The sequence below is a fragment of the Anolis sagrei genome, chromosome 3, assembly GCF_037176765.1.
Source record: "Anolis sagrei isolate rAnoSag1 chromosome 3, rAnoSag1.mat, whole genome shotgun sequence".
Lineage (NCBI taxonomy): Eukaryota > Metazoa > Chordata > Lepidosauria > Squamata > Dactyloidae > Anolis > Anolis sagrei.
In genome coordinates this window covers 42,493,954-42,507,043 of record NC_090023.1, presented here as the reverse complement: position 1 = coordinate 42,507,043, position 13,090 = coordinate 42,493,954, and the positions used below count along the sequence as shown (strand labels likewise).

At 37.2% G+C, this 13,090-nt stretch overlaps 2 protein-coding genes across 4 annotated transcripts in view; one reads left to right on the top strand and one right to left on the bottom strand.

Moving 5' to 3' along the window:
- CMSS1 (cms1 ribosomal small subunit homolog) overlaps positions 1–13,090 on the top strand; it is a 236,391-nt gene that overhangs the window by 5,834 nt on the left and 217,467 nt on the right. The window lies entirely within an intron of this gene.
- Positions 1,165–13,090, bottom strand: part of FILIP1L (filamin A interacting protein 1 like) — a 72,763-nt gene continuing 60,837 nt past the window's right edge. For both annotated transcript variants that reach the window (XM_060770723.2, XM_060770722.2), the window contains 2 exons: positions 10,185–12,924; positions 1,165–2,433 (listed from right to left, as the gene is read on the bottom strand). In XM_060770723.2, the coding sequence (XP_060626706.2) occupies positions 2,257–2,433; positions 10,185–12,924 (2,917 nt within the window). In that variant the 3' untranslated portion in view covers positions 1,165–2,256. The remainder of the gene's footprint in view (positions 2,434–10,184; positions 12,925–13,090) is intronic.

The following is a 13,090-nucleotide window of genomic DNA, read 5'->3' as shown; positions in this document are numbered from 1 at the left end:
TTTCACCATTCATTTATGTGTTATCACCCTTTTGAAAAATCAGTAGACTTCTTGGGACTCTTTGTGCCTTCCAGCACAAAAAGGGTTCAAAAAGGGAAATGAAAGGATGTCCCATTGACTGTGGATCATATATGGTGCTATTGTCTTTTAGTCTACTGTGCAAATGCTGTGGTATTGGGCAGGCAGAGATCATCCTGCTAGATGAGTCCTTGGGCTGTGCTGGGATAGATGGGCACAGCCTTTCTGTGTGCTTATTAAAGGATTTTGTATCATTGCACAACTAATGACTTCCTATCTGGGGGGCAGAGGTGTCAAAGTTTCCTATTAGTTTGCTCTAAGGAGAAAACCTCCCTGGTATCATAAAAAGAAAAGCAACAGGTAGTGCCCACTCTTCCCTTGCGCAATCAAGTTGATACCTAAGATTCTCTGCTGAATTGTAATGTGTGACACTCATTGGAAGAGGTATTGTGCATGCTGTCACTCCAGTGTTTTGCTTCTGCACATGTGTTGAGAAGGGAATCATGTTGCATTTAATTAAGAAACAGCTTTTGCCATCTTCAAATTCTCTTGATGACTTGACTTTTGTGGATATGATTAAAATGTTCTCTGTAAGAATCTCTAAGTCTTCTAATGTGTCTCTTTGTACAACTTTTATTAGTCATTGTCCATAGATTCATGCCGTATGAATCCTAGAGATTCCTAGAGATAACACTTCTCTAGGATTTCACCTGATGTTGACCAGAGAATTGTACTGGAGGACCTAAAGATTCTAGAGAGATAGTCTCACAGGAAAAAAGATATTTCCAACCACTTTTGTGGTTTTTCTACTTTTGTGGGGGTCCTAAGTCACTAACCATAAATGTTTTTATGGTGTTGCTGGGCACTGAATTGTTGCCTCTTTAAACCACCTTGTGTCCCCTGCGGGCTGAGAAGGGCGGTATACAAATACAGTAAATAAATAAATAAATAAGGAAGGCCATCAGTCCTACTTTTGAAGGCCTCATATGACACTTTAAACCAAAGCAATTCTGTATGTTATTTCAGGCCTTCCTCTTATTTTTTTGTCATATGCTTCTCATTCAATTTAAACAATCTGACTAGTTTTAAACAAGCATGTCCCCTCCACTTTGAGTAGACTCAAGGCAATGTGATTACTTGTATTACTTCTTACATAAATAGTAAAAGAATTTATTTTATGATGCAATACAGGAAAAATGTTGCCTCTCTTTACAAACATACAGACTGGTTTTACAATAATAAATTTCCAGTTTAAAAAATATACTTTCTTTTTCAACATGTTAAGTCAGTCTCCTTGACACACAAAACATAAGGCAGTAATAAAAATATGCACCATATCAGCTTTTGAAAGTGAAAATCCCCTTTGGGGGATTCATTTCATCCTATACAACATGATTGTCATTTGGCACCCATGGTACAGATAGCCTTCTCTTACATTAGTGGCATGCTGGTTGATAGGCCCTTTAATATTCCTCTATATTTCTTCTACAGTTCCATGCGACTGCTGCTGGTCATGAAAGAGTGTGGCATGGATCTGCCAAAGTGCTCTGTCTTTCTAGAGTATTTTTTATAGCTGCCCATCTCTGTAGTGTCTTATCATCTGGCCTTAAAGATTGAGGCTAGAAAAGAGATTGACTTGCGAATGTAATTGACATCATCCTGAATAGCATTCCAGCACCTGTAATCCCATCTTTAAAGTATGGGAAAAACTTTAAAGGTATTGGTGTGGAAGCACAAACAGATAGGATGGTATTTTCAGGTCTTTTGGCAACAATTGATGCTCTTCTAGGATGTCCCATTTCATTGTCCAACCAGCCATTTGTAAAATTTTCTTCTCCCTGTATCAGAGCCAAAGTTTTACCATCAGTTTGTCCTATCTGTTTCATACATTTGTGAAACTTTTAAAAACAACTATTGCCTGGGAATTCTGTGATTACGCTTGTTGTTGCATTTATGTGCATCACTAACATTTGAACTAGCTAGAAACCTCACTTCCCAATCTTTGCTAAAGGAAAATGTGCAAATGTATTACTTGAAGCAAATCAGGAACATGGTCCAGGATTGATTGTGGGTGACTGAAGCTTTCTGCAAGCAGGCCCTGATGCCTAGTAATTCCAGTGTAAAAACTAACATTTTTTGCGTATGTGTGATGTTGATGCTAGCTTTGTCTTGCATCTGTCACGGGAAGTCATTTTGTAGAGGATCAGCAGTACTTAAAATTAAGTCGTCAGGCAGTTCTTATGTTTTCCCCACATTTTGAATAGCAGCATTGAGAACTCTTGTGGTGATATGTGATTTTCCATCTTTGCTATCTTGATGTGATGATGGCTTGAGTTGTCCAGTAGATAACTTCACAGGTACCGCAGTTGGTTTAGGGGTCCGAGTAGGAATTGCTTGGCGGAAAACATCAGCAATCTGGGATAAATTAAAATAAAAGGAGGGCCAGAAAGGGTTAAGCATGACAGTTTGGAGATACTGTGATAAACTTAACATGTAAATTGTTCTAGAACAGAACTTTAAATATTTCCAGTATGTTTACATTGTAAAAACAAATACCAATATCCACTGGTGTCATGCTGCTAATGTGAAACCTGAAACCCACGCAGATGGAGGGAATTCTTGACATGTTTTTCTTGAAAATAGTGTGTATTTGTCTTTTTTGTCTAACAAATAGTTGATATGTCCTGTATTAGGATTTTTTAAAATGGAAGAACAATGGGAATTATGTGTGTACTTGAGACTCGTTTCATTTGACCAGGACTTTGAAGACTAGCTGACTCTGTATAGGAAATGTGTGCATGGATATGTCAATGTGCTTTGGCAGACAAACACATTAAAAGTCTTCTAATGAAGCTGTGTGTGCTATATATTCTTAGTATTTTTCAATGTTTTAAAATGATTTTACATCATTTTAAAGTAGTTTATCTTTTCTTCATTGGGGGTTGTTATTTTTTAGATGTATCATGTTTTGATTTGGTGTGTGAACTGTCTTGTGTCACATGCTGGGAGAAAGCAAAAAATAAAAAATCAATACAGCCAGCTCTTTATAATTGCTGGGATACATTTTGCACAAGATCCCTGCAAAAGTGAAGAACTGTGGAGAAAGAAATCACTTTAAAAAAAAACCCCGAGAGAACACCTCTCTAGGAATTTGTAGGTTTTTCAGCATGAGTGTAGTTGATGTCCGCTGGAATTTGACCATAGAATCACAGTGGAGGACCTAGCGATTCCTAGAGAGGTGTTCTCTCCAGAAATCTCTGGGTCCTCCAGCATGACCTCAGGAAGTTAACAATAGAGTTACACTGAGGGAACTAGCCATTTCTAGAGGGAACATTTTAATCAAATGTGTGAATAACCAAACATCAAAACTGCAGATGTGGAGTGATGGCTATTGAGACCTATCTTGCTCAGTAGCTCAGTTGGTCCTCTTGTGCATACACAAGCTACTGTTATGCAACATAACTAGAGCACTGTTTTAGTTAACTCAACTAGTGCATGAATGGTATGTTGGTTTTATACCAGAAACTTTAAAAAATGAATTAGTGCTTGAAAGTTTGGACAGATTTTGTCTACTTTTTGTCTCTAGATGGCACCAGAGTTCACTGGTTTGTAAATTTGAACTTCGTCAAACTCTTGAAAAATCAATAAGAATGAATCACTTTGAATCTGTAGGAATTCAGTTGAATAGGAATGAGTATAGCTGTCAGATGTTGGAAGATACAGAACATTATGGAGTCTTTGCTCTGCAAACACAACAGAGCAATACAGCCTTAGTGTTACCAACTAGTTTACTTTTCTCTCCAGGTTGTAGGACTGTTCGACCACAATGGTTATAGCTTTGCTAGACCTCTGTGAATTTATTTTATATTATATACCACTATATGGAAAGGTCAAACCCTGTGGTATAATTTTGTATTCCTATATTTGATTCACATATGCTTCCTAATTGAAAATGTAGCCATGAGACATAATTTGTCATTAAGACAATGGATTGTTCTTCCTAGTTTTTAAAAAAATGTATGTGGGGTCCTGAACTGATTGGATTTGACCAGTAGAGGGTGGAATTGGTTAATTTCTTAAGCGGCATCCCGTGTGTAAAAGTGTTGAATACTGATGTGGAGATCCTGAGGTCAAGTCTGTATAATACGTGGGGCCAGCTGAAATAAATGTACCGGACTATTTATCTATTTTTATAATGTTTTATATTATTGAGTGGACTGCCCAGTTTACTTAGGAACTAAGTAAAATGGCTCTTAACGTCTTCCTTTCTTTGCTTCCCAATACTCATAATACATCTTGGCTAATATTCCAGTGTATCCCAAATAGAAATCAATTCTCGTCTTTAGTATGTGACCATTTCTCCTCTTCGTTTGCTTACATGGCTTTTGTAGATTGTTAAAATAAGAAAGGTAAAGCTAATTTTTGAATGATTTTAGTGTTCATCTTTCTATAAGGGAAGACTTTAGTTCATTAGCAGACCACAGGTTTCGCATGCAGAAGGATTTTTGTACAATCCCCAGCATCTGTAGGGTCATATCAGATTGGGTAACAGCTGATCTGAAAATATCCATCTTGAGACCTGGAAGGGGTGCTGCCAATCAAAGATATATCATCCTAAAATATATCTTACAAACACTTTTTTCCTTTCTCTAACAGTAAGTTTTAAATAATACTAAATAAAATATTTAATAATTTACTGATGTTGTATTACACCTAAAATATGCTGTCTGAGAGAGCTACATGACTCTGCTTCATAATAATGAATTAGATGGAATTATTGCTTGTCTTGATTTTAAAACATAAAAAGTCATTTCCTTTTTGTGTCCATATGTCTTTGCAGAATGCATTTTTCATCAATGTGTTGCAGAAAGGTAGCATCTTTTTCAAGCGGCATTGTAATCTGTGCAAGCCTCACCAAATATAGGCTTATAGATATGTCTGTAATTTTCACTAGATCCACTGTGTCCACTGCAGATGCTTGTAGACCACTGAAAGACTGTCCTTAGGAAACTGTTTTAGAGGACCGGAGTAGATTGGAAAATGTGTGAAAAGAGATGTATGCATTTCTACATATGAATATAGTTGCTTTTTACCAAACACAATCTGTAGAACTGCATAGACTCATAGTGGAGCTCTAGCTATGATTAATTTTAGATGGATTGATGTCAGGTTAGGATTTTGCATGTTAATTCTGATCCTATTTCCTAAAGCACATCTTCTTAAACTGTAGGAACCCAAATGGGGTCTCTTTAGCTCAATGTAGGACCCTGAAAAATTTTGCAACAGTAAAAGTTTTCTGAATTGTTTTAGACATTTACACAAATTTGTTGTGCAGTGGACTCTGCAGAGGATGCTTTAGTTGTACTTCAGAAAAAGCAAAATCAGCTTGTTCCAGGTTTTGTAAATGCTAATTTGTCATCAATAAATGTTTTATTTTTTTACCTATTATATATATTTATATATCAGGGGTCATGAAAAACTTTCCTGTTCCGAAAGGGGTCCTGAGTGGAAAAGTTTAAGAAGCCCTGTTTCTTAAACAGGAAAAGTGGAAAAGTTCAAGAAGTACTCCATTTTGTTGATTTTAATTTTACATTCTTAAAATGTGAGTGGAAATGTCAGTCAGTCTGTCTCTCTGTCTCTCTTTTTGTGTTAAATGGAATATTTTGAAGTAGGACAGGGATTATACTGAAGCCCTTGGAGTGAATTTTGCTGTGTATGTTTGTTTGGTATATGTGTGAGCTTTCCAATCCTGTACTTGTGCCTTGGGTGGGAATCCTTGCTGTAGTTTTTCTGCCACTGTAATGACAGCTTATTTCAGTGAAAATGTTTATAAAGAGGCAATGAAATAGATTGGAAAGCAAATTTATAGAGATAGTTCTGTAAAATACAGTAAGAAAGATATCTGAATCTGGGAAACAGGTAATCAATTTATATAATTGTAATGCTATAAATAAAAGATTAAGAGGAGTAGGTTCATGTTAAATCATGTTAAATAAGGTAGTTTCCCTTGACATTAATTCTAGTTGCACCCGACTATAGGGGGTGGTGCTCTTCTCCATTTCTAAACCAAAGAGCTGGCGTTGTCCGTAGATGCTGCCTCGGTCATGTAGCCGGAACGACTGCATGGAGTGCCTTTACCTTCCCACCAAAGTGATACCTATTGATCTACTCACATTTGCATGTTTTTGAACTGCTAGGTTGGCAGAAGCTGGGGCTAACAGTGGTAGCTTACCCCACTCCCCAGATTCGAACGGCCGACCTTTCAGTCAGCAAGTTCAGCAGCTCAACGGTTTAACTCACTGCGCCACCGGGGGCTCCTAAAACATGTTATGCCATTTAAATTACCTATCATATTTGGGCTCACATTTTGTTAGTTTGTTATTTCCAACTGCAGCAGGACCCATTCAATTAATTAACAAATGGTGAGTCATCATATAGATACTGTACATTCTGTTGATTGAAGAGGTCAGCTGTAGTCAGGAGTAACAACAGGATCTAGGTCTTGGCCTGATCGAGAATATGCTATGATCCTTTCTATCAATGATTCTCAATTTGTGGGTCCCCAGATGTTTTGGTCTTCAACTTCCAGAAATCCTAACAGTTGGTAAACTGGCTGGGATTTCTGGGAGTTGTAGGCCAAAACACCTGGGGATCCACAGATTGAGAACCACTGCTTTTTATGAACACAGTTGAGTGCTTATCTACACTGCCGTATTACACAGTTTGAATCTGTATTATATGGTCAGTATGGAGTCATATCTGCAGTTCAATGCAGTTAAACTGCATTAAATGAATTTAAAGTGACCATATAATGTAGTTTCTAGAATACATTCAGAAACCCTCAAGAAAATAATGGCTAAATGCTTTTAGGGAAAAAAAGCTTGTTCATGTTACTTTGTATGATGTAACTGATGATTCAAGGATTTCTGAATTCTGTATTATAGGATGTTTAATTTAGTGTGGGTTTGGGATAAATTGCTTAAATTCACAGGATGTGGTTACCATTTGAAGCATTTAAAAGAAACACTGTATTTAAGTTAAAAGTAGAGGAACCATAAGGGCAATTGATGTAATTTCTTGCCCGCCCTTTTCCAGTCTTACAATGATGGCTTTTTAAAACATGATTTTTGGCATAGAATTGCACTTTTGAAAAGATGTGGATGTAATTTTTTGTCAATTCGAAAGCAATGTGAACTATTCACCATTCAATATACTTTTGTTTATAGCAGTGGTGAAGGAGACTTGGTTCTCATCTTTTTAAATGAAATGCCTGGAGTTTACCAGAGAAGCCAATAGAATTAGATGTCCAGACTTTCACATTCTGGAAAATGACATTGTCTTGTCTAATCTGTGTCTGTATTTACTAAGATAGATAGATAGATAGATAGATAGATAGATAGATAGATAGATAGATAGAGCGAGCTTCAGTTGAATTACTAATGATCCCTACTGAAGTGATTATTGAATTTTCACCCAGGCATTCCTTGATTAATAAAGCCTGTGACAAGGAAGCTACTTTTTGCAAGATCCTTTTACAGGAGTCCTGTCTAGCCTTCCCTTTCTGTCTAGCTGAAAGGATTGGGTTTTTTGTTTTGCTTTTTGGTAGCATTGTCATTGGGAGGAGTGTTGGAGAAAGGATTGTTGGAGAAGGAGTGTTGGAGAAAGAATGGGTTTCCATAAAGCTCAATGTTGGAAAGAATGGGTTTCAGTTCAAAGTGATCCTACAATAGATTGATGTATTTATGTGTGATAGGCAAGGAAAATCGCGGCCTCCAGAATCCCTTACTGAGCATGTATAGCAGGGGTCCTCAAACTTAGGCCGGGGGCCGTATACTGCCCTCCAAGGTCATTTATCCAGCCGTTGCTCAGGATCAACCTAAGTCTGACTTGAAAGCACACAACAACAACAACAACAACAACAACATCTCATCAGCCAAAAGCAGACCCACAGTTTTCATTGAAATACTAATAAGTTTATATTTGTTAAAATTCATTTTAATTATTGTATTGTTTTAAAGTGGGGGTTTTTGCACTACAAATAAGATATGTGCAGTGTGCATAGGAATTCTTTCATGCTTTTTTCAAATGATAATCCGGCCTTCCAACAGTTTGAGAGACTGTGACCTTGGCCCTCTGTTTAAAAAGTTTGAGGAACCCTGATGTATAGAAAGCAAAACAGAGAGAAAAGAGGAAAGCAGATTTGCCAACCTCACCAAGTCCCTGACATGTTGGAAAAGTATCTATCTATAGATTTCACTAGCAAAATGGAAAACATTAGAAACAGGGAGAGGGGTGAAAGAAAACATCACCATGGAATGCATTTTGGAAGATACTTTGAAGCAGTATCGTTTATGTATGCAAGGCTTATCTGACCTGTTTGCTTAATTTCACATGAGTGCGTGCATAATGTTAGTTTTCAATTAAAACCAGTACATTCATCTGTAAAAGTCTATTTTGCTCTCTTGACAGGATAATTGAGATGTGGATTCAATCATGTTGATTTCTATGATTGCAGTAGTTTGAAAGAACTGCTACCAAGGGAATTTACGGATAGTTATATCAGTATACAGCACAATTTCTAGTTATATCTGTGTATAGCATAACTCACTTTAATATGCATTATCTGTGAGTGCAAATGCAGATGCAGTTGAGAATGCATCCACAAAATTGCCCGAGTAAACTGGTCCCTTTAGAATAGAATAGACTTCACTTCCAACGATAGTAAGCCTTGGTTGGTAATCGAAAGAACTAGAAGTAAAAGAAGGGTGAAAACGAAGCTTACTAAATTCAAAGGGAGAATAGCCAAAAATATGATGAAAGGAAAATAAGAATACTAAAAATGATGATTCAAGAATGGAGTGATTTTCCTGCTGCATAGTCAGCCTATCAGTGGAAATAAACAGCAATAAACAGCTGGAAGAATTGTGGTTTTTAAAGATAGCATAAAAATATTTAGCTGTGAGCTCTGAGAAAATACTATAATATGAACTTATTGAAATGCTTAGGTTCTAGGCATCAGGATTAATCTAGTTCAACAAATTACTTGAAAAGCTATTCTCCAGGACAAGTAATGGGAGGCATTATTGATAGATTAGATGCACAACTGCTCTTTTACCCAGAAGGATTTAACTGTAGGAAGAACATATGTCAGATATGTGTGATTACTTTGGTCTGAATCCTATTAGTTAGACCCAATTAGACTCATTGAATCTAATATCAAATGATGTGTCAGTATGTAAGTAAATTCCGTTGATTTATTGGGTCTATTCTGATCAGGTGAAGTTTTATTTTTAGTTTTAAAATGCTAAAAACATTTCACATCTGTACCTTGAAACAATCTTTAAAGTTTAGCCAGTGCATTAGATGTGCCTTGGGGAATGTGAGGTCTGCCAGAAGTTTGGTCAGTGACTTGACCCAGCATAGCCCAAGGTTTGTGGAAATTGCAGTCCAAAACATATGGCGAACTGAAAATTCCTCAGTTCTTGCCTTCGAGATTGTGTGTTGCCTTGCATTACTCAAAGAGTTCATTGCTGGTTCAGATTTCACTTCAACTGCTGTCTGGCTCACAGCTCATCATTATAGGGTTGTGTTTTTTTTGTAATTTTGTGCATCATTATTTTGTAAAACAGTACATGCATATTTGGAAATATTTGATCTGTAAGTATTTCTCTTTACAGTCACATGAATATCAAAGAACTAGGCAAGGTAGCAAACAATTAACAGACTTAAGCTGGAATTAAACAGTTTTACATGCAAGAAAATTGCACACAGGGGAAGACAAAACAATGAATTCTGTAAGTGATAGTTACAAAAATATTTACTGTCATGTGATGTGAAAATATTTCATGGAAACAGTTGTAGTCAAACATAATAACAGCTACTGAAAATGTAAATACATAAAAGATGCATCGATACAGGTTCAATTCTAGGCATTTTACAAAAAGTTATTTAAATGAACAAATAATACAGTAAGTGCACACATGGTATGATCAAAGGGTGAAGTCTTCATGTTAGTTCCATATGCTGTTGTAGGTCACATGCACAAAACTCAAAAAATTCTGGTTAGAATGTCCGAAATCATTCTTGGCTGGATGGAAAACGGTAAGCTTGCATTGACTGTAAGTATGGCAGCACAACAGGGAAAGTCAGTTATATACATTACTTACTGTAATTTGTGCCTGTCTTGGGAGAGGAGAGGCTGTTGGAGTAATAGTGATACTGCTGGTGATTTTGTTGATCTGTTTGCCCGGTGTTCCATTAGTTAATGCTGGAGTTCTGTTATCCTGCATTGGAGTGCAAGGATGAGCTGTTTTTGCGGGATTAGGAATAGTTTTAACATAAGGGTTCCCCAAATGAATATGTATTTTATTATCCTCGGTAGTTATCACATTAGATCCAGAACTGTTAGACCTTTGAAACTGCCAGGATGACTGACATTCAGGGGATACTCGGAAGATAGTATGCCTGTCACCAATTTCCAGGGGCTCTGGTGAAATTAACTGTTCTGGGGAACTTGAGGAGGTTGAAAGAGCCAAAGGAGACATTGTTCTTTCAGGAGTTACAGATCTACATGACTCAGGAGTTTGAGATCGAGGTGAGATGGCTTGCTCTGGTCTTGAGTGAGTATCAGCTACTTTAGATTTTATAGGTGTTAAAGACCCATTTTGAATTATGGTTATCCTTTGCTTTGGTGTGCCACAGTGGGGTATCACAGCTGTACTGGTAAAAGAATGACAACTTTCTGTAGTAGGGCTTGTTATTTCAAGGGTAGCTGTGTTTTGTCCATGATCTGGAGTAACTTTTATGTGTAGAGGCTGGCCTGGCGTGTGGCTTAGAACTAAATTCCCAGGCTGAATGCAGTTTCCATTCTGCTTGGCACGAACTTTCCCATTTTGAATATGGCTTTCCTTGGATTTCATCCAGGGTATCCAAAGTTTGCTGTTGTTTACTGCATTTGGAACAGAGGAATTACATTTGAAAGACACTGGTTGCTCATCATCATTGTCATCATCTTCATTATCACTTTCTTCATATAAGTGTCCATTGATGACAGCTCGTTCCAAAGGAACTAGACTTTTGTAATCAGGTGGTTCATTGTCTGATGGTTCTGTTTGGACTTCTTTGGAGACAACTTGCAAGTCAGAAATTCTCCTTCCATTGAGACTTGGTCTAAGGCTTTTACTGAATCTCCTGTACCTCTCTAGTTCTTTAGACAGGATTTCCATTTCTCTTCCTAATTCTTTGTTTTTGTTTTCTTGGTGAGTGAGTTTCTTTTGCAGAATTGTGTGGTCTTCTCTCAAATGACAGATAATATCCTCTGTTGCCATGTATTCATGAATTTTTTCCTTCAGCGCATCTACTTCCCTTGAAAGATGTCCTGACTTGGCTGCTTCTTCCTTGAATTTTTGGAATAATCTCTGTTCATGGTTACATTCTGTTTTCTCTGCTAGTTTATACCGGGCCAGTTCTCTTTTCGCAACCTCAAGTTCCTCTGACAGAAATCTGGCTTTGTCTTGTTCATTAATGTATCTTCGTTCTAAAGATTCAAACTCGTCTTCTGTTTTCATGAGGTCATCTTCTATGGCCTTCATTTGTTTAAGTTTGTGTTTGAGCCTCTCAATTTCCTGAGCTAGTTCTTTAATTTTGTTGTTTTCTTGCTGTAAAGGTGGACTAGGCTTGGCTGTCTCTTTCAGTTTATTTTTGAGAAAGTCTTTTTCGATGGCTTCTAGGGATTGCAGCTTTTTCCTTAGCAGATTCATCTTGGAAGAGAGATCATTCCCTTTATCTTCCTCTGCTTTTAGTTTGTTTTTTAGCTCATCTCTTTCTTTTGTGAGACTGGACATTTTTTCCTCTGCCTCAGTCTTCGATTTCAGTGCCTTTTTACTCTCCTCGATCAGTTTTTCTGTGACTGACATTACTTTTTTTTGCTCCAGGTGAAGTTGCGTATTTGCAGTATTTAGCTTTTCTTCTGTTTGTTTTATTTTTTCATTCATTGTTTTTCTTTCATCTACGAGAATTACTGTTAATGTTTTCAATTTACTCAAGTCTTCTTTAAGAGTGAGTTCTGTTTTTTCCAATTTACTCTCAATGGTTTCAAGCTCTCCCATACGAGCTTTTAAGCCATTTAGTTCCTGTGACAACTGCTTGGTTAGCAATTTTTCCTTTTCTAGGTTACATTTCAGAGTATAACATTCCTGCTTACTCTTGCTGAAAGCATCCTCTAGTTTCTCAAGTTCCATAATTCTCTTGTTCAGCTTGTCAACTTCTACTTTAAAGTTTTTACTCTGTGAGGCTTCTTTTTCTAGCTTCCTGTGGAGTTCCCTGCATTGCTCTTCCATTTTTATGAGCTCTTCGTCTTTCCCCTCCATTTCTAGTACTCTTTTTCTTAGCTCCTCTACTTCAGACAGAAGAGTAGAATTTCCACATTCTCCTCTGTTTATTTTTTCTCGCAGGTCTTGCAGTTCTTCTTCAGCCTTTCGTAAAGACTTATTAGTCTCTTCAAGTTCATCAATTTGTCGACTAAGAGCTGTTAATTTTAAGCGTAGCTGGCGGTTTTGGCTTTCTTCATTGGTTAATTTGGCCATAGTAGCCTCTTGTTCTTGGGAAGCGTTATTGGCTTGGGCTTGAAGCTCAGCTTCCAGCCGGAGAGCTTTCTCCTCTTCTTCTTGTGCTTTTGTTTCTGCAAGTGATAGTTTCTCATGTGCTTGTTCTGCACTGGTGGTTAAGTCTTGGATTTTTTGACTTTGGAGGTTTAGCTGTTCTGTAAGCTTTTCTTGTTCATCCACTACCATTAATGTGAATGACTTGAGTTTTGTCAGCTCCTCCTTCAATTTGCTTATTTTTCTGGTGTTTTCCTTCTCTTTCTTTGCCTGATATGCTGTGTCTTGTTCAATAAGCTTTTTCAACCTGAAAAAAGAGGAAATAGTAACATTTCATTTTGTGGCAGTGTTTCAGACACAGAAAAAATAATGATGTTATGTAGGCCAGGAGTTATGAATTGCTGCAAAAAAATTCCTTTCTTTTAGAAAATACTTTTCACAAATGTATGTCTCCTCCAGCCTTTAGGCTCTTC